General features: G+C 39.1%; 1 protein-coding gene across 1 annotated transcript; it reads right to left on the bottom strand.

The window, feature by feature from the left end:
* Positions 1-6,361: 6,361 nt before the first annotated feature.
* RTL9 (retrotransposon Gag like 9) lies at positions 6,362-12,014 on the bottom strand. The gene is made up of 2 exons (XM_049767555.1): positions 7,998-12,014; positions 6,362-7,485 (listed from the first exon to the last, which is right to left on the bottom strand). Exons 1-2 carry the CDS (start codon positions 11,976-11,978, stop codon positions 7,387-7,389), a joined length of 4,080 nt encoding a protein of 1,359 aa, XP_049623512.1. The 5' UTR covers positions 11,979-12,014; the 3' UTR covers positions 6,362-7,386.
* Positions 12,015-19,145: the final 7,131 nt, after the last annotated feature.

Raw genomic sequence — 19,145 nt, forward strand, 5'->3', positions numbered from 1 at the left:
ATACCCATCAGATAAGGGGCTAATCTCCAAAACATACAAGGCACTGACAGAACTTTACAAGAAAAAAACATCTAACCCCATCAAAAAATGGGGAGAAGAAATGAACAGACACTTTGACAAAGAAGAAATACACATGGCCAAAAGACACATGAAAAAATGTTCCACATCACTAATCATCAGGGAGATGCAAATCAAAACAACTATGAGATACCACCTCACACCCCAGAGAATGGCACACATCACAAAGAATGAGAATAAACAGTGTTGGCAGGGATGTGGAGAGAAAGGAACTCTTATCCACTGCTGGTGGGAATGCCGTCTAGTTCAACCTTTATGGAAAGCGATATGGAGATTTCTCCAAAAACTGGAAATCGAGCTCCCATACGATCCAGCTATACCACTCCTAGGAATATACCCTAGGAACACAAAAATACAATACAAAAACCCCTTCCTTACACCTATATTCATTGCAGCTCTATTTACCATAGCAAGACTCTGGAAACAACCAAGATGCCCTTCAACAGACGAATGGCTAAAGAAACTGTGGTACATATACACAATGGAATATTATGCAGCTGTCAGGAGAGATGAAGTCATGAAATTTTCCTATACATGGATGTACATGGAATCTATTATGCTGAGTGAAATAAGTCAGAGAGAGAGAGAAAAACGCAGAATGGTCTCACTCATCTATGGGTTTTAAGAAAAATGAAAGACACCCTTGTAATAATAATTTTCAGACACAAAAGAGAAAAGAGCTGGAAGTTCCAGCTCACCTCAGGAAGCTCACCACAAAGAGTGATGAGTTTAGTTAGAGAAATAACTACATTTTGAACTGTCCTAATATTGAGAATGTATGAGGGAAATGTAGAGCCTGTTTAGGGTACAGGCGGGGGTTGGGTGGGGAGGAGGGAGATTTGGGACTTGGGTGATGGGAATGTTGCACTGGTGATGGGTGGTGTTCCTTTTATGACTGAAACCCAAACACAATCATGTATGTAATCAAGGTGTTTAAATAAAAAAAAATTATGCATTAAAAAAAAAAGAACATTCAATTCTATTTCATTGACTGAATGTCTGTCGTTATACCAATACCATACTGTTTAAATGATGATTGTTTTGTAATACATTTGAAGTTAGGGAAAATAATGCTTCCATCTTCTTTTTCCCAAGGTTTTCTTTAGTCATTGATTAAATTTTACTGTCCCATATGAATTTCAAGATTGTTTGGTCTATTTCTTTGAAAAAAAATGGCATGCATGGATATACTATATCCATATAATTAATATGATTAATATAATACTATATAATTAATATAATAAATAATATTTCATTAAATCTGTACACAATTTTGGGCAGTATTTCTATATAATGATGTTAATACTCTCAATTAATGAGCTGGGTATGTGTTATCATTTCCTCTTGTTCTCTTATTTCTTAAAGCAATGTTTTGTGGTTTTGTGTTTTGTAGTTTTTTTTCCATCTTCAGTTAAACTTGATTCCAAGTACATGATTTTCTGAGGCACAATTGTGAATGAGATTTTGTAAATATCTCTCATTATTTGCATATTAAAAAGCCATGGATATTTGCTAATGAATGTTGTGGCCTACTACTTTAATATACAAATCTGCTATTTCTAGATGCCTTTTGTAGTCTTTTTATTTTTGGGCCACACCCATGGATGCTCAGGAGTTACTCCTGGCTCTGCACTCAGAAATAGCTCTTGGCAGGCTCAGGAAACCATAAAGGATGCCGGGGATCAAATCCAGGTCCATCTCAGGTCAGTCACATGCAAGATACACTGCTGATGTGCTGTTGCTCCAGTCCGCTTTTCGTAGTGTTTAGAATTTTCTAATTATAGTATGATGTCATCTTCAAACAATAAGAGCGATTTCTTCTGTTCCTAGCTTGCCACTGTTGGTAGATTTTTCATGCCTGTTTGATATGGTAAGCAGTTCCAGTACTATTCTGACTAAAAGGTGCAAGGATTGGCAGTCTACTCTTGTGCTATATCTTAAAGGAAAGCATTTGAGATTTTCCACATTGACTAAAATGTTTTTCATGGGCTGTGGTAAATGGATTTGACTAAGTGGAGGGAAGTTCTTTCAACTTCCATTTTGTTGAGTATTTTATCATAAATATGCGCTGGCCAGTCCCTATATCTATTGTTATAATCATCGGATTTCTTACTGATATGATATATTACATTGATAGATTTCAGTATGTTAAATCATCTTTGCATCTCTGGGATAAAACCTACTTGATCATGGTGTATGACCTTTATGAATCATTGAACTCTGTTCGCTAGTATTTTGTTGAGGATCTTTACATCTGTGTTCATTAAAGATATCAAGCTGTAGTTCTCTTTTTCTGTGATGACTCTGTATGCTTTTGATACCAAGATGGAGTTAGCTTCATAGAAATTGCTTTGGAGCCTGAAAAGTATTGACAGTAATTCTCTTTAATGGTTTGAAGAGATTCATTACTGGATCCATCTGTGTCTGTACTTTCATTTTCTGAAAAAAACATTTTTGGTTAACATTTAAATTTCATAGATAGTGACAGGTCTGTTCATATTTTCCACATCAACTGGGTTCAATTTTGGGAGGTCACAGTAGTACAAGAACTTTTCCATTTCTTCCAGGTTCTCTTGTTTGGTGGCATAAATATTCTCAAAGTTCTCTCTTATTACCCTTTGAATTTTTGTAGTATCTTGTGACATTCTCTCTTTCATTTCTGATTGAGTTTATTACAGTTCTGTCTTTTTGTATAAATTTTGCTAATGGTTTATCAATCTTATTATTTTCAAAGAACCAATTTTTGTTTTCATTGATATTTTGGATTATTTTCTGGGTATTCACCTCATTCATTTAAGTTTCATTCCTTCCTTCTGCCTGCATGCTTTCAGCTCATTTTTTCACCACTTTTTAATTTCTTAAGCTGTGCCATTAAGTTACATATGTAGGCCCTTTCTTCCTTCCCGATGAATGTTTAAAAAACCATACATTTTCCTCCTAATACTGCTTTTGATGCTACCACAAATTCTGCTAATTCATGTCTTCATTCATTCTCATTTGTTTCCAAGAATCTTTTTATTTACCTCTTGATCCAGTAGTTGTTCTGTAGTGAATTGTTTCATTTTTAGGTGTTAAAGTTATTTCTCCACTTCTGTTTGTAATTTATTTCTATTTTCAATGCATCATAGTCTGATACAATTTCTATCTTCTTGATTTTAGAGAAGTAAACTTTGTGGTCCAGACTGTAGTCATTCTTGGAGAATGTCCCACATGCATTGGAAAAGAATGTATATTCAACTTTTAGGGATGGAGAGCCCTATATAAACAAACTGGGACTTCCCAACTACCATTTTTTTTTGGTTTTTGGGCCACACCCGGCAGTGCTCAGGGGTTACTCCTGGCTGTCTGCTCAGAAATAGCTCCTGGCAGGCACGGGGGACCGACCATATGGGACACCGGGATTCAAACCAACCACCTTTGGTCCTGGATAGGCTGCTTGCAAGGCAAACGCCGCTGTGCTATCTCTCCGGGCCCACCAACTACCATCTTAATTCACTAACATTGTGGGGTTCTTCCTGCTTTCCCATTGTAACCTTTGCAGCGTGGTGCTGTTTTGTGTTGTGGTGGGGTTCACTGACAAGGAGAAATGTGCAGTTATAGAAGCATTGCAGCCACTTTCTTCTCATGGCTCAAGGAAATGCAGTTAAAATGGCTTTGCTCAGCCAAAGAGAAGCCTGTTGCCTTTCTGTGTGCACCAGTTTGTTATTGAGCAGAGTCCATCTGATGTGACTGGATGCCCCCTTCCCTCATTTTGATGCTTCTCTCTTTTTTTTTTTCAGGAAAACTGACCTGAGATGAAAATATTTCTTCTCTATCAAAGTGGAGTTTGCTGCAGGTCTTTCTATTTGCCTTAGTTTGGGGGGACAAAAATCATGAGATGTTCTGCTAAGTCAATTGATCTGGCAATTGTAAGGAAAAATTAATTTTGTCAAACTGAGAGGAACAGATGATGTATAATCTCTCTCATATGTGGGATATAAAGAAAAATAATAGGAGAATAACAAATGCCTAAAGGCAAAAAAAAAACATGAGAATTGTTCTTTAATAGGAAGCCTGCCAATGGAGTGGAATATGATAGGAAGGAAAACACTATGACCATTATGGAGGACGTGCTGGAAGGAGGTAACATTTTATACATAAAACATCACTAATAGTTTTGTAAACCACAGTTCTTTAAAAATAGGTGTCTGCCACAGGGAAGTAGTAGGTGAGAGGGAAATAGGGACATTGGTCTGAGAAAGAGGAAACTGGTTAAGGGATTGGAGACAGAGTACTGTATGCCTGAAACGCATTGCAAATTACAGTGTCATGATAATTTAAGAAAATAATGTGAAGAAAAAAGTATGACCTATTTTTTCTATTATCATGGCAATAAAATCATCTTTTTTATAGGAACTGCACAGGGTGGAGATGGTATAGGGTTAACACTCTGGAGCAATACTTGTAATAATCAGCCTGGAGTTATATTGCCTAACAATTTGTATTGAAGTCCAGCAATATAAGGCTTCTCTGTGGTGTTTGGGGTCATGAGGGCTACACTTCAGGGTCCTGTGATGTGCAGGCAATTTCGGGGCTGGAACTCATGTGGACAATGCATATGTTCTACCATTTGAGATATTTCTATGGCCCCACCAGTTCTATTTTTAAGATATTTTCCTCCCTGTATCAGTGTTCCAGACACAAATTGTGATTCTGTATCATCAATTTCTTTTTCAGTCCAAAGTGAAGAATGAAATACATTCCTGACTAAGAGCAACCCCAAAGGAACACAGAGAACTAAATTCCACTTGAGCCTCTACAGAAGGAAAAGTTGGGTCCCAGAGGCCCACTGATTCCCTTCCTGGAATTTGAGTTTCCCAACTTACTGTATCCCTTTGTCTTCAAGGCTCTGAAGGCAGATGGCAGAGCCAGGTTTTTCCTGTATCACCATGGGACTGACCATTTATCTGCCAATCTTTGTGGGGGTTTTTCTAAGAAATGTCTTCCTCTTCCTGGTATCAGACCCGATATGTAGCGTATTGGAGCAGCAGAATGTGGCTAATTTTCTATTTCCCCTAGAATGAGTCATCTGGCAAGTCAATAACCTGTACTCTTACAGTAGGAGGCTCATCTGTACTCTTTGACCCTTTTCCCATCCTTTCTCCAAACTGTTGCACAGTTGGATTTTTAAATGTTTTTAATTGTATGGCTTCTACTGTCATTAAAATATTTTTGAGGATTCTCCCTGGATCTATTGTCCTATGCTTGTGGGAGTGTTTGATTGTTTTCTCTTTTTCTTAAATAAATACTATATTTTTTTTTCTTTTTTTTTTTTTTTTTTTTTTTGGTTTTTGGGTCACACCCGGCTGTGCTCAGGGGTTACTCCTGGCTGTCTGCTCAGAAATAGCTCCTGGCAGGCACGGGGGACCATATGGGACACCGGGATTCGAACCAACCACCTTTGGTCCTGGATCGGCTGCTTGCAAGGCAAACACCTCTGTGCTATCTCTCCGGGCCCATAAATACTATATTTTAACCCCTGCTGGGTACTACCTTCCTTTACCTTTCTTAAATTAGTGCTTCAAAAACAAGGATTTTCAGAGATGTAATTTAGCAAGTATGACATTTACCTTCCTTGCACAGTCGACTGGGGTTCATTCTCTGACACTACACAATTTCCAATGCCCCAACAGATTGATTTCCAATTACAGATCCAGGAGTAAAGTCTAAATATCACTGAGTTTGACCCAAAATATTTTAATACTAAAGGAAAACAAATACCTTTGCGTAATCAATTGCATGGACTATAATTGAACAACTAAACTGAATAACTAAATTCCCCAGTCACCTTGATTAGTTGTCATCATAGCTTTTACCACAACTCCAACCAATCTTCTATGCTTCTATGCTTATTACTGTCTTCCAATTACATTGGAATGAAGTCGTCTTTTGGTTGAAGTTCTTTCCTTTCCATTCTTCTTCCTTCCATCCATCCTTACTTCCTTTCTTTTATTCTTTCTGTCATTCTTTCTAATGTTCTGTCCACACCCAGCAGTTCTGTCCACATGGCTTATTCCTGGCTCAATGTTTAGAGATAACTCCAGTTGTATAGGTCGACCACATGGATTTCAAGGGACCAAACCTGGTTTGGCTGCAAGCAAGTCAAGCACCCTCCCTTCTGTACTAACTCTCCAGCCCAGATTGAGGATTTTTCTGTCTTTCCCAAAAACAGTGCTTAGCACATGTTAAATAGCAAGTGTTGGTTAAATGAAGTACCTAATAAATTCTATGATTCAAAGTTAAATATTTTTCCACAAATAACTTTATTTACTTTTTCACTTACAAATGTAATACATGCTGACTGTAGAGAATCTGGAAAGTACAGATATGTAGAAAGACGATATAGACACTTAAAATCTTATCACATGAAAATAAGCACTGCTCACATGTTCTTCCTGAAAAAAGACCATGACCCATATCAAGAGTATTTACCATTAAGCACATAAGCCAAAGGACTATTGGCCATGAAGCACATAAGCCACACAAAGTGAGGGCAATTAACCACCAAGGGGTTAAACACCTGGAGATCACAGTTAAAGGTTTGACATTAAGGGACAAATTTCATAAATAATACATCATTACATCAGAAACATACACCACAATAACACAATGGACAAGATAAATGGGTAAGAATAAAGTGAGGTGGTACTTTTCAGGAGTTTAACCCAGTACCTTTCACTTAACACATAATAAACAGTAACTATTATGACTATTCTGAGTCAAAACAAAGGGTTCAAGTTGATGACCATAAATAGGATAAGGGTCTAAAGATCCATTTAGGTGATATGAGTTGGGGATACAGAACAAGGCTCTTGTGTGAAAAGGCTGGTATAGGAGTGGTTTTCACTCTCATTAAAGGCTCCCATGCCAGGCATAATGGGACTAAGACTTCCTTGACTGTGCCTGATGACACATGGCAAGCCATTCTAAGGCCATTTTAAGATAAGGCATAACTTGTCCCCCTAGAATTCTCCCTCTACCCAGAACTAAGACAAGCCTTAATGGTGATTGGAGTGTAGAACCTCATACACAAATTACTATTGAAGTCTACACTCTGATTTTGGAACTAATCACAGGCATATGGGGTAAAAGAGAAGATCAAATCTGCCGAGTGGCATATTGGGTAGGGCGTAGCTGAAGAAGAAGCTAATGGGGGAAGGCCATGAGGTTTGTGATGCACTTGAATGGAATGGGTTCAGAAACCAGTACACAAATTAGCAGTTGAGTCAGCACTGAAGACTCCAGAGATCATTACTTGTCAGTGGATGCTCATTGATGGCCTCTGCTCTTTTGAAGAAGGTCATACAGACTCTTTTGGGGATCCCCATGCTCTTTCAGAATAAAACAGCGTTTAGGAGTGTTCTGAGGCTAGGAGCAAAAGAAAGCAGCAGATATAAGGAAAAGAACCACACTTACTATGACAACTTTTCTGCTTGGGTAATCTCACTAACTTAGATCACTAAACTTGAATAATGCCTCTTGTCACAGTGTGACCAAAGGCTATGTGACTCAAACTCCCTAACAGCTTGATGGGTGACATATGTGACTGTAAGTCAAATCCAATCTTCCCAAACATAATCCTGCCTTTAGAAATAGATTTCAGACTGAATTCAGCTGGTTTCCTCTTAACAGAAGACTTAGTCCCTTCAACCATCCCAAGATCTTAGTAATTTGGAGAGTACATTTGCTACTGAAAGTGAATACTACACTCCCAAATAATTATCTAGCCAAACCCACTAATGAAATTCTAAGTAGACTGTTCTAGTCTAGGTCATGAACTCAAATGTTTCCCTGGACTCTTAGTCTAGCCTTAGGAGCAGAATGAATATATTTCCTCATTTTCCTGCTCAACAGATTTGAGTATATTTCCCCATTTTTACCTCATCATTCTGTTGATAAGAATTAAGTACACCATCCAGGGCCTCTTCATTAGTCCGCTTGCAAGCGGATTTGAGAATCTTGCTTGAGTTGACTGGAGAATTTTCTTCAGCCAGTTGGCACTCGATGTAGAGAGACCTGTCTATCAGTTCTTTTAGGCTGCCAGCCACCTTCAAGAAGATCCGGCCCATTTTGTTGGAAACAGCTTCTGAGAGTCCTTCCAGAAACCTGGTCTGTAGAATGGCATCCGACCAAGACAAGTGTCTGGCCAGCAGCAGGAAGTCAGTGGCATATTGCCTGACAGACTTTTGGCCCTGCTTAGGATGGCAAAGAATAGCACTGAGGATGTCTATATCAGCTAAAGAGTCATATAAGGCATGTGATCTTCTCAGAAATGATATGTTTTCACCCAGTAGTGGGGATTCTAATTCCATCTGCAAAATAGACCACCTCTCTGCTTTTCCCAGATGAAGAGAGATGAGGAATGCCATTTTTTCTGAATCATTCAAAAATACTTTGATTTGTTTCTCTTCATTGATCTCAGTGTCCTCTCCAGAACTTGAATCTCGAGCTTCATGTTCTTCTAGAAGGTAGCAGAGTGCTGGGGTTAGCATGCCAAAGGATGGCACTTCTGCTTCTTGTGGATCTGTAGCTTTGGGGGTTGTAGTAGTTGCGTGTGAGGTGGACTTTGATCCAGAGGCTGTAATGTTTATGTGAGAAGCAGATGTTTCTCCAGAGTCTGTGGCTTTGGTTTCTAGAGTGAACATCATTCCAGAGGTTGTAGCTTTAATTTGTGGTGTGGACATGCTACTCGTGTTTGGGGTCCTTATTCGCAGCACAGATGTTTTTCCAGAGGCTGTGGCTTTCATCTGTGGCCTGGACTTCGCTCCAAACGCTGTGGCTTTCAGAAGTGGCTCAGTCATCATTCCAGAAGCTGAGGTTCTCAACGGTGGTGTAGATATCCCTCCAGATGTTGCATGTGTTGTTTTTGGCACAGACATAGAGGCAGAATTGACAACTCTACTCTTCAGTACAGGTATTGCTCCTGAGGCCATGCTTTTTACTACTGGCACAGACATATCTCCAGAAGCCACAGTTGACATTAATGACATGGGCATTGTTCCTGGGGCTACAATTCTCATTACAGGCTTGGGCATCCCATCAGAGGACATAGCTGTCTTTTGTGCAATAGACTTCTTCCTGGAAACTGTGGAAAATGCTTCAGAGGCAGAAGGTCTCCTGGGTAGACCAGACATGATTCCACAGACTGGGGCTTTTACTTGTGGTAAGGACATCACTCCAGAGGCTGGAGCTCTCACAGTTGATGGACACATCTCTCCAGAAGCTGCATTCTTGTGTTGTATGGGCATTATAGGTGGCGCAGGCAGTGCCCCAGGAGATGAGGTTCTCATCTGTGGTAGAGTTACCCCTCTAGAGTCTCTGGTTATTACTGGAGGTACAGATATAGCTGTTCCAGAAGTCATGGCTCTCACTCGTGGAGTGGCTTCTTCCCCTGAGACTTGGGACCTCATTTGTGGCATGGACATCATTCCAGAGGATGTGGCTGTCATCTGGGGAGTTAACATTGCTCCAAAAGCTGTGAGTAGTGGAGGTGCAGCTTTATCTGCAGAGGATGGGGATCTTTCTGCTGGTGAGGTTTTATCTCCAGTAGACAGGGCTCCAATAAAATGTGATGATGTCACTTTGTAGTCTTGGGTTTTTAGTAGTGGTGTGGGCATCACGCCAAAGCTTGGATTTCTCATTTTGGGGAGTTCAGAGACTGAGGATCTCATTTTCATTGAATGATTCCTTCCAGGGGTCATGGATCTTCTATGCAATGTGGACACATCTCCAGAGTCTTTGGTGCTTGTTGAATGACTGGAAGTCTTTCTAGAGATTTTGGTTCTCACTGGTGCCACAGACATTGCTCCAAGACCAGAGCTTCTCATGAGAGGTGTAGACATGCCTACAGATGTAGTATCTGTTAACTGTACTGTGGATGTGACTCCAGAATCTGTGTCTCTCATTACCACTAAGGGTAGCTGTCCAAAACCTGCAGTTGTCATGTGCTGCTTGAAATTGGCTTCTGGGGATTTGGAGTTCATTGGTGCTTTGGACATTGTTCCATAGCTCATATCTCTCATTTGGGGCACTGCTCCTGATTTTGTGCCTCTCATTAGCAGTGTGGGCCTGGCTGAAGTGGCTTTGGCTATTGACGGGGCATTAGACTCTGTTCCAGAGGGTGAGGATCTAATTGTAGGTACAGATACTACTCCAAAGGCTGTGGCTCTGCACTGTGGCACAGATAGAAGTCCAGAGACAGGGTTTCTTACCTGAAATGTGGACCTTGATCCAGAGACGGAGGTTGTCAATTGTGGTATGGATATATTTTCAGAGATTGAGGCTCTGGTTGGCTGCAGGGATTTTGATCCAGAGACGGGGGTTCTCCTGCGTGGTGTGAACCTGGTTTTAGACGATGGTGCTTTCATGAGAGATTTGGATGCTCGCCGCTTGGCTGAGGTTTTCGCAGAACCTCTGGAGCTTTTGGTCTTTTGTAAATGTGAGGTTATAGCTTTGGAGGTTACAGTTGGCATTTGCTCCATGGTCAGTGATTCAGAGGTCGTAACAGTCACCAGTTGGGTGGATGGCAGGGTTCCATAGACTGGAACTATATTTGGCAATGTAGATATATTTTCAGAGGCTGAGGTTCTCATTTGTGTAGACACTGCACTGAGGTCTGAGGGTCTCACAGGTAGTGTGGACATTACCCCAGAGGTTGTTGCTTTCATCATTGGAGTAGACACAAGCTGCAACTCTAGATTTTGTGTTAATTGTGGAGTTATTAGTCCAGAATCTGGTACTATCATCGGCTGCATGGGCATCACACCAGGGTTTAAGGGTGTCATCAGCAGTGGGGACATGACTTCAGCATTTGGAACTGCTTTTGTCAATGTGGCTATTTCTCCAACATCAGGGACTGGCAGGAATGATGTGGACATCATTTCAGTGTCTGGATCTGATGTAAGTGAAGAAGACACTACTCCGGGATCTTGGGCTGACATTAACTGGGTCGCCACTTCTCCAGAGACTTGGGTGCTCATTTGCTCCATTTCTGATGCTCTAGAAGCTAGGGCTGACATTATCAGTGAAGCTATTGCTTCAGAATCTGTGCCTGACATTAGCAGTGAAGATAGATCTTCAGATTCTAAGGCATTCATTAGTACTTGGGAAATTGCTTCTGTGTCTTCATCAGTAATTTCCAATGGTGACAATTCTTCGGAATCTGGTGCTGGCACAGGCTGTGTGGAGGTCACTTCAGAGTTTACATCTCGCATTAGTAGTGATGGTATGTCCCCAGGACCAGAGGAATGCATCATTGGGGTGGACACCATATCAGAAGATTGGGTGCCTGTAAGCGCTATGGACATCGCTCCAGAGGCAGAAGCTGGCAGGGCCATCGTTGATGTCTCTGTAGAATCTGGTGCAGCCATTAGTGCTGTGGACATTGTACCAAAGTCTGGAAATGTCATTAACCCTGGGGACATTAATCCAAAATCAGCAGCAGATAGCAGTGGAGACAACTCCCCAGAATCTGACGTTGGCATTAACAATGGGGACAGTGTGCCAGAGTCTGAATTTGGCATTAGCAATGGTGAGAGAGCTGAATCTGAACTTGGTATCAGCAATGGGGAGAGTGCCTCAGTGTCTGAGGCTGCCATTAGTGTTGGAGAGCCTGATGCTTCCATTAAAGGTGCTGTCATGGTGTCAAAGTCTGGGAGAGTCAATTTTGTAATCATCCCTGCAGGATCTAATGTCGAAGTTGAGACGACAGACTGTGCATGACAATGCAGCATTTGAACCTCTTCATTAGTGTCCATCACTGCTTCAGAGAAAGTGGCTTCTGGATTTGGGAAGTTGGCATTTTCATTCCCCAGCCTCGTGTTCAATTTCAGTGAATTTAAAGGATTTGATATGTTTTCCATGACTGCAAGATTGTAGGGAGAAAGTTGGAGTCCTCTATAATGTTGGGTCCTGCTGAAGCACGAAAATCTGGAAACAGAACACAAGGTTAGCAATCAAAAGTCACTACAAAAATATTGGGAACTAGACACATTATTCATAGGGGACATGTTTTTCTGCACATTCAGTTACATGGCATTGGATAAAGTACTTACAGGTTAAAAAAATTGCTCTATCAAAAATAAATTGGAAACAAATAAAAATTCCCTTCTGCTTCTGTGCATTTCAATTCAATTCACACAACTCAGTATCTTAGATTAGAATGCTATAATGTGTGCTAATAAATTTCAATATACATGTATATTTATATATAATGTCAGACACTTCAGTAGTTAGGATCTGCTGAGCAATCCTGGATCAATGCAGCAGCACCACCTTCTGGTAAACTGTAAAATGTTCTAGTTCTGTATTTTTTTTTTTTTTTTTGGTTTTTGGGCCACACCCTGTGACGCTCAGGGGTTACTCCTGGCTATGCGCTCAGAAGTTGCTCCTGGCTTCTTGGGGGACCATATGGGGAGCCGGGGGATCGAACCGCGGTCCGTCCTAGGCTAGTGCAGGCAAGGCAGGCACCTTACCTCCAGCGCCACCGCCCGGCCCCCTAGTTCTGTATCTTATCCCTAGCAGTGACTCAAGAGAATCCTGTCAGTAGCTTAATCCGTGTATTACTATTCTAATGGATCTGGATGTTTCCTTCAGGAAAAGAAATATATTTATCTGTTGAAGATATTTATCTGACTAAGAGCAGTACTCCGTGAACTAAAAGTCCTGTTAAGTATTATTGTTATTTTTAATTATTGTAAGAATTTATTCAAAAGACAAAATTGATTAACATAATGAGGTAAACTAACATAACATAATATAGTGACATAACATAACATATAATATAATTGATATAATAATAATACATGTAAGTCAAAGAAAGTTTCTGATTAAAAACACAATTTTTTCCATAATGGCTTATGTATCTTTCACTGTAGTATTTTAGGTATATATTAGCATTGAATCAGGGGAATGCCCATCACCAACTATGTCCTCCCCCCATTCCAGTTCCCTTTCTACAACCCATATACCCCACCATCACCCCCGGGGCTGCTAGAGTAGGTGGACCCCTCTTTGTCTGGCTTACTATTAGTGATCACATATCTGTTTGGTCCTGGAACCCTCCCTTGTTTCCCCCTCTATTTAAGAGGCAGAGCTAGAAAAATCGAGGTATGTGGTTTTGTTTGAAGGCAAGAAAAGCAATAGAATGGGGTACAAAATAAGAGTGAAAAAAAGTCAAAAGTCAAATACACTGAAAATGGGCTGAGTCCCTCTAGAGGCTTCCAACCTCAGTTTGAGAGAGGACATGAAAAAGGTAATTGAAATACCACAACAATACAGAAAAAATATCGAATTAAATAACCGGTGAGCACTACAGCAATAAAGACAGGCACCACACAATAGTCTCGGTTCTGAAATCAAATCATGCTTGAGTGCAAAAAGAAAGAGAAAGACAAGACAAAATAAAATAAAATAATATTGGAGACATCAACCGTAATCTCCACACCAAAATAAAGATGTCAAAAAAATCAATCAATCGATAAATAAACATGTGGAAAAATGATTTTTTTGTGCTTTGTTCCCCCTTTACTTTATCCCCCTGGAAAGCAATTATACAAGACACTGCAAAATATAAAAAAGGCCTGGGACAACCGTATGTATATCAGACCAAATTGCATACAAACTCAGAAAAGTAATTAGAGATTGGGGGCCAGGCGGTGGCGCTAAAGGTAAGGTGCCTGCCTTGCCTGCGCTAGCCTTGGACGGACCGCGGTTCGATCCCCCGGTGTCCCATATGGTCCCCCAAGCCAGGAGCAACTTCTGAGCACATAGCCAGGAGTAACCCCTGAGCGTTACCAGGTGTGGCCCAAAAACCAAAAAAAAAAAAAAGTAATTAGAGATAAGCAAGGATACTACTTATTGATCAAGAGAACAAGAAGTACTAACTCTGATCAACATATATGCACGAAATGTAGAGTCAGCAAAGTATATAAGACTTTTGCTCACAAACATAGAGACATATATTGACAGAAATGTGATAATAGGGACCAGAGCAATAAATAGCATGGGTAGGGCATTTGCCTTCACGTGGCTGATCCAGGACGGACCTTGATTCAATTCCTGGCATCCATATGGTCCCCCAAGCCAAGAGCGATTTCTGAGTGCATAGCCAGAAGTAACCCCTGAGCATCACTGGGTGTGGCCCAACAAACAAAAAAATGTGATAATAGTGGGAGATTTCAACTTGCTCCCCACTGGTAGATCCACTAAGCAGAACATTAGGAAGGACATAAGAGCCCTAAATGTAAACTAGATCTGGAACTAATGGATTTATACAGAGCCTTTCATCCTCAAAAAGCTGAATATACATTCTCCTCAAGTTAATACATAACATTGTCTAGGATAGATCACATTTTAATACATAAGTCTAACTTACAAAAATTCACAAATATAAAAAATCAAACTAAGCATCCTGTTAGACCTCAGTGCCCAGCGAGTTAGAGACTGAGTATAAAAAAATATTAGAGAAACTCAAACATTTTGAGAATGAACATCATGGTGCTTAATAACAACTAGATTAAGGAGGAAATCAAGGCAGTAATAGAGACTTCTTGAGACTAATGATAAAAAATAAACAAATTATCAAAATAATTCTTGTGCACAACAAATGAAATAATTAGGGAAAAGCTCAACAATACAGGCATACATAATGAGAGAAGTTAAAGATGATATAAACACCCTAAATGCACACCTTAAATTCATGGAAAACCAACAACAAATTGAACCCAAAAATAAATAGAAGAAAATAAATAATAAATCCAGAGCAGAAATCAATGATACAGAAATAAGAAAATAATATAAAGAAGCAATGAAACCAGGAGCCGTACTTTTGAAAAGAATAAACAAGACAGACAAAATATTGGCAACAATAACAAGGAAAAAATAAGAAAATGCTCAAATCAATTGGATCAAAAATAAAAGGGAAGGAATTAAAATAAAACTGACAGAAATCCAAGATATCATGAGAGCTTGTTATTAACAACTAAAATCTGTTAAGCTAGAGAGCCTAGAAGAAATGGACAGATTTCTGAAAACATATAAACACCCCAAAATGAATAATCAACAGGCCCAAACAGGCCAATCACAAGCAAGAAAATTGAAACAATAATTAATAATCTCCCCCAGAATAAAAGTCCAGGACCAGTTGGGTTTATGGAGGAGTTTTATCAAACATTCAAACAAGAATAAGTACCATTGATCCTTCTATCAAGTATTCAGATAATAACTACCATTGATTACAAAATATTAAAGAAACTAGAATCCTCCCTAATAACTTTCATGAAACTGACATTATACTAATTCCTAAGGTTGACAGAGATGCTACCAAGAAAGAAAACTACAGACCAATCTTATTGATGGAGAGAAAATCCTCAACAAAGTCTTAGCAAACTGAATCCAATAGCACATCAAAACTATTATACATTATAACAAAGACAGATTCATACCAAGGATGCAAAGATGTATCAATATACACAAATCCATCAAAATTATACACCAATCAAGAAAAAGATAGACGAAATCCATATGATCATAACAATCAATGCAGAGAAAGCATCTGACAAGACCCAACAATATTCATGATTGAAACCCTCAGCAAAATAGGTGTGGAAGGAACCTTCCTCAAGATAGAAACAACTTTCTATAAAAAGCCCATAACCTAAATTCCTATTCTTATTCTTCCGGACTTTTTGTTTGTTTTAGGTTTTTTTTTTTGGGGGGGGGGTTGAGGCACACCATTTGGTGCTCAGGGGTTACTCCTGGAAGGCTCAGGGGACCATATGGTATGCTGAGATAAAAAAAATCTGGGTCGGCCCTGTTCAAAGCAAATGCCCTATCCACTGAGCTATTGCTCAAGCCCACCAACATTATTCTTTTTTGGCTCTTTTCTTTTTTATTGATATCCTTATTTAAATACCTTGATTACAAATATGATTGTAGTTGGGTTTTAGTCATGTGAAGAACATCCCCCTTCACCAGTGCAACATTCCCACCACCAATGTCCCAAATCTCCCTCCTCCACACCCCATCCCCACGTCTGTACTCTAGACAGGCTTTCTACTTCCCTCATTCATTCACTTTGTTATGATAGTTCTCAGAGTAGGTATTTCTCTAACTGTACTCATCACTCTTTGTGGTGAGCTTCATATTGTGAGCTGGACCTTCCAGAGCTGGACCTTACAGCCCTCCTCTCTCTTGTCTCAATAATTATTGCAAAAATATCTTTTATTTTTCTTAAGACCCATAGATGAGTGAGACTATTCTGTGTCTATCTCTCTCTCTGACTTATTTCACTCAGCATAATAGATTTCAGGTACATCCATGTATAGGAACATCTCATGACTTCATCTCTCCTGATGGTTGCATAATATTCCAACATTATTCTTTTTTTTGGGGGGGTTTTCGGGCCACACCCATTTGATGCTCAGGGGTTACTCCTGGCTAAGCACTCAGAAATTGCCCCTGGCGTGGGGGGAACATATGGGATGCCAGGGGATCGAACCGCGGTTCTTCCTTGGCTAGTGCTTGCAAGGCAGACACCTTACCTCTAGCGCCACCTTGCCGTCCCCTCAACATTTTTCTTAATGGTAAAAAGCTGAAAGAATATCCATGAAGGTCAAGCACAAAGCAAGGTTGTCCAATGTCTCCACTCTTAATCAACATAGTCTTAGAAGTCCCAGCAAAAGCAATCAAACAAGAGAAGGATATCCAAAAAATACAAATTGGAAAAAAAGAAGTCAAACTATTTAGATTTGTAGATGACATAATGATATATATTGAAGACCCTAAAGAGTTCTCAAACAAAGCTTCTAATAACAATAAACCAATACAGCGAAATGGTGGCTATAAAGTCAATACAGGACATATTAATTCCTTTATACAACTCAGAGGAGGAAATCAAAGAGTCTACTCCATTTAAAATATTGTCAGGAACCATCAAATACATAGATGTCAATCTAACAATAATGTGATAGACCTATAATATGAAGACTTCTAAACACTTTTTATCTTAAAAAATTCTTTATAAAAATAAGTTGTTATAAAATTTTCTTTTATAAAAATAAAATTTCTCTTATAAAAATAAAATAGAGACTTGAGTGTTGGACTGAAGAGTAGAAATGGACTAAATGGTAGAAATGGACTGGAAAATTCCTAATACCTGTCTGGCACCAACTTGTGCCAGTTTTGATATGACATCTGAACGAGGAAATGGCAACAACTTGGTCTAAGAGCAGGTTGTCATATCTCACTACCTAATGGTCAGATGAAATCAGAAGACATGTTGTCCTTGATCTGTGCAAAAACGAAGAGCGCTAACTACAGAAGACTGACTTTGACAACCGCAACTGAGCAGAACTTGTCTTGGGACCAATAAGAAAGACCCTAGCCTAGGCTTTGGCCTAGGATTTGTACAAAAACCAAGGTCTCTAATTCCAGAAGTCTGATTTTGACAACTGAGAAAAACTTCTGGAACTATAATGAAAGACTCTATTCTAGGCTTCATCCCAGGACCTGTGCAAAAACCAAGACCACTAATTACAGAAGACTGATTACAACAACAATGATGGAACAGAACTTTTAGAACTGTAAAGAATGAAACTATACTAGGCTTTGTCCTATGACCTGTGCAAATACCAAGATCTCTAGTTCCAGAGGCCTGATTTTATCATCCACAAATGAGCAGAATATTTACTGGCACTGTAAAAATACCTGGGGGTGTGAAAATGAGTGTGTACAGAGTCTATAGTTATTCTCATACATTATGTTTGAAGGGAGAAGAAACTGCATCTCTTAGGCTAAGGGAATTCATATTCTAATTTCCCCAATACTATACCTATGCAAGATAAAGAAGCAGAAACCCTTGCCCCACCAGCCCTTCTTCCTTTATTCTCTTTTTTTCATTTCCTTTTTTTAAATTTTTTTCCTTTTTTATTTTTTTCTTTTTATTCTCGTGTTTGCTATTTGGTTGCTGTTGTACATTTTTGGTAGCTGCTGGTTTTGTTTTTTGTTTCTTTCTGTTATGTTTTTCTTCTTTTTTCCTTTCTTCTTTTAAATTTATGTTTATAACCTCTAGATGGACTCTTCCCAGTTTTTTTATTTTTTTTCCAACAGACGCACATAACGTGAATCATCTTGTTCTGCCTCATAAATTGAGGGGAAAAATAGATGGTACCAGGACCAAACATTCATATGAACATTGAGTAGAAATAAAAAGTTATTAGACTTAAACATAAAAACGAATGTCAATGACAACAGAATCTATACCCAATCTACAACAAGATAAACACACAGGGGACCACTTACATTAGCAGTCTGGAAGGCAAATGAGGGAGATATGGGATAAATGCTGAGAACAGGGGTGGAAAGAATACAACAATGGTGGTGGGAACGACCCTAATTCATTGTTGCTATATACCTTAACTATTACTGTGAAAGATTCATAATTCCCTTTGGTCACAGTAAAAATTATTTTAAAAATTAAAAAATAAAATTTTATAAAAATAAAATTTCTTTTATAAAAATAAAATAAAATAGACTTGAGTACTCAGAGAATGTTTCCAAGATATACAATGAATTAATCTTTTCTAAAGGGAAAATAAATGCAAAATAGAACAAGAAAAGCCTCGTCAACAAGTGGTGTTGGGACAACTGGTCAGCCACATGCAAAAAAAGCGAACTTGGACCTCCATCTGACACCATGCACAAAGTTCAAATCCAAATGGATTAAAGACCTTGATATCAGACTGAATCTATAAGGTGCATAGAAAAAAACTTAGGTAAAACATGCCATGACATTAATACTAAAGATATCTTCAAAGAGGAAATATCACTCTCCAAACAAGTGAAAGTGGAGATAAACCGATGGAACTATATTAAGCTGAGAAGATTCTGAACCTCAAAGGAAATTTAGAGTAAGATACAAAGGCCACCCACAGAATGGGAACAAGTATTCACCCAATACCCATCAGACTAAGGTCTAATATCTAAGATATACAAGGTACTGACAGAACTTAACAAGAAAAAATTCTAAC

This window comes from Suncus etruscus, chromosome X (genome assembly GCF_024139225.1).
Source record: "Suncus etruscus isolate mSunEtr1 chromosome X, mSunEtr1.pri.cur, whole genome shotgun sequence".
NCBI classification, from domain to species: Eukaryota; Metazoa; Chordata; class Mammalia; order Eulipotyphla; family Soricidae; genus Suncus; species Suncus etruscus.

What these genes read in the sequence shown, in the direction of transcription:
- RTL9 (XM_049767555.1), bottom strand. Translation starts at nt 11,978, where the DNA reads ATGGAAAACATATCAAATCCTTTAAATTCACTGAAATTGAACACGAGG. An exon ending in CTTATCAACAGAATGATGAG is followed by an intron (nt 7,486 to 7,997) that starts GTAAAAATGGGG and finishes TTTTGCTCCTAG; the next exon opens with CCTCAGAACACTCCTAAACG.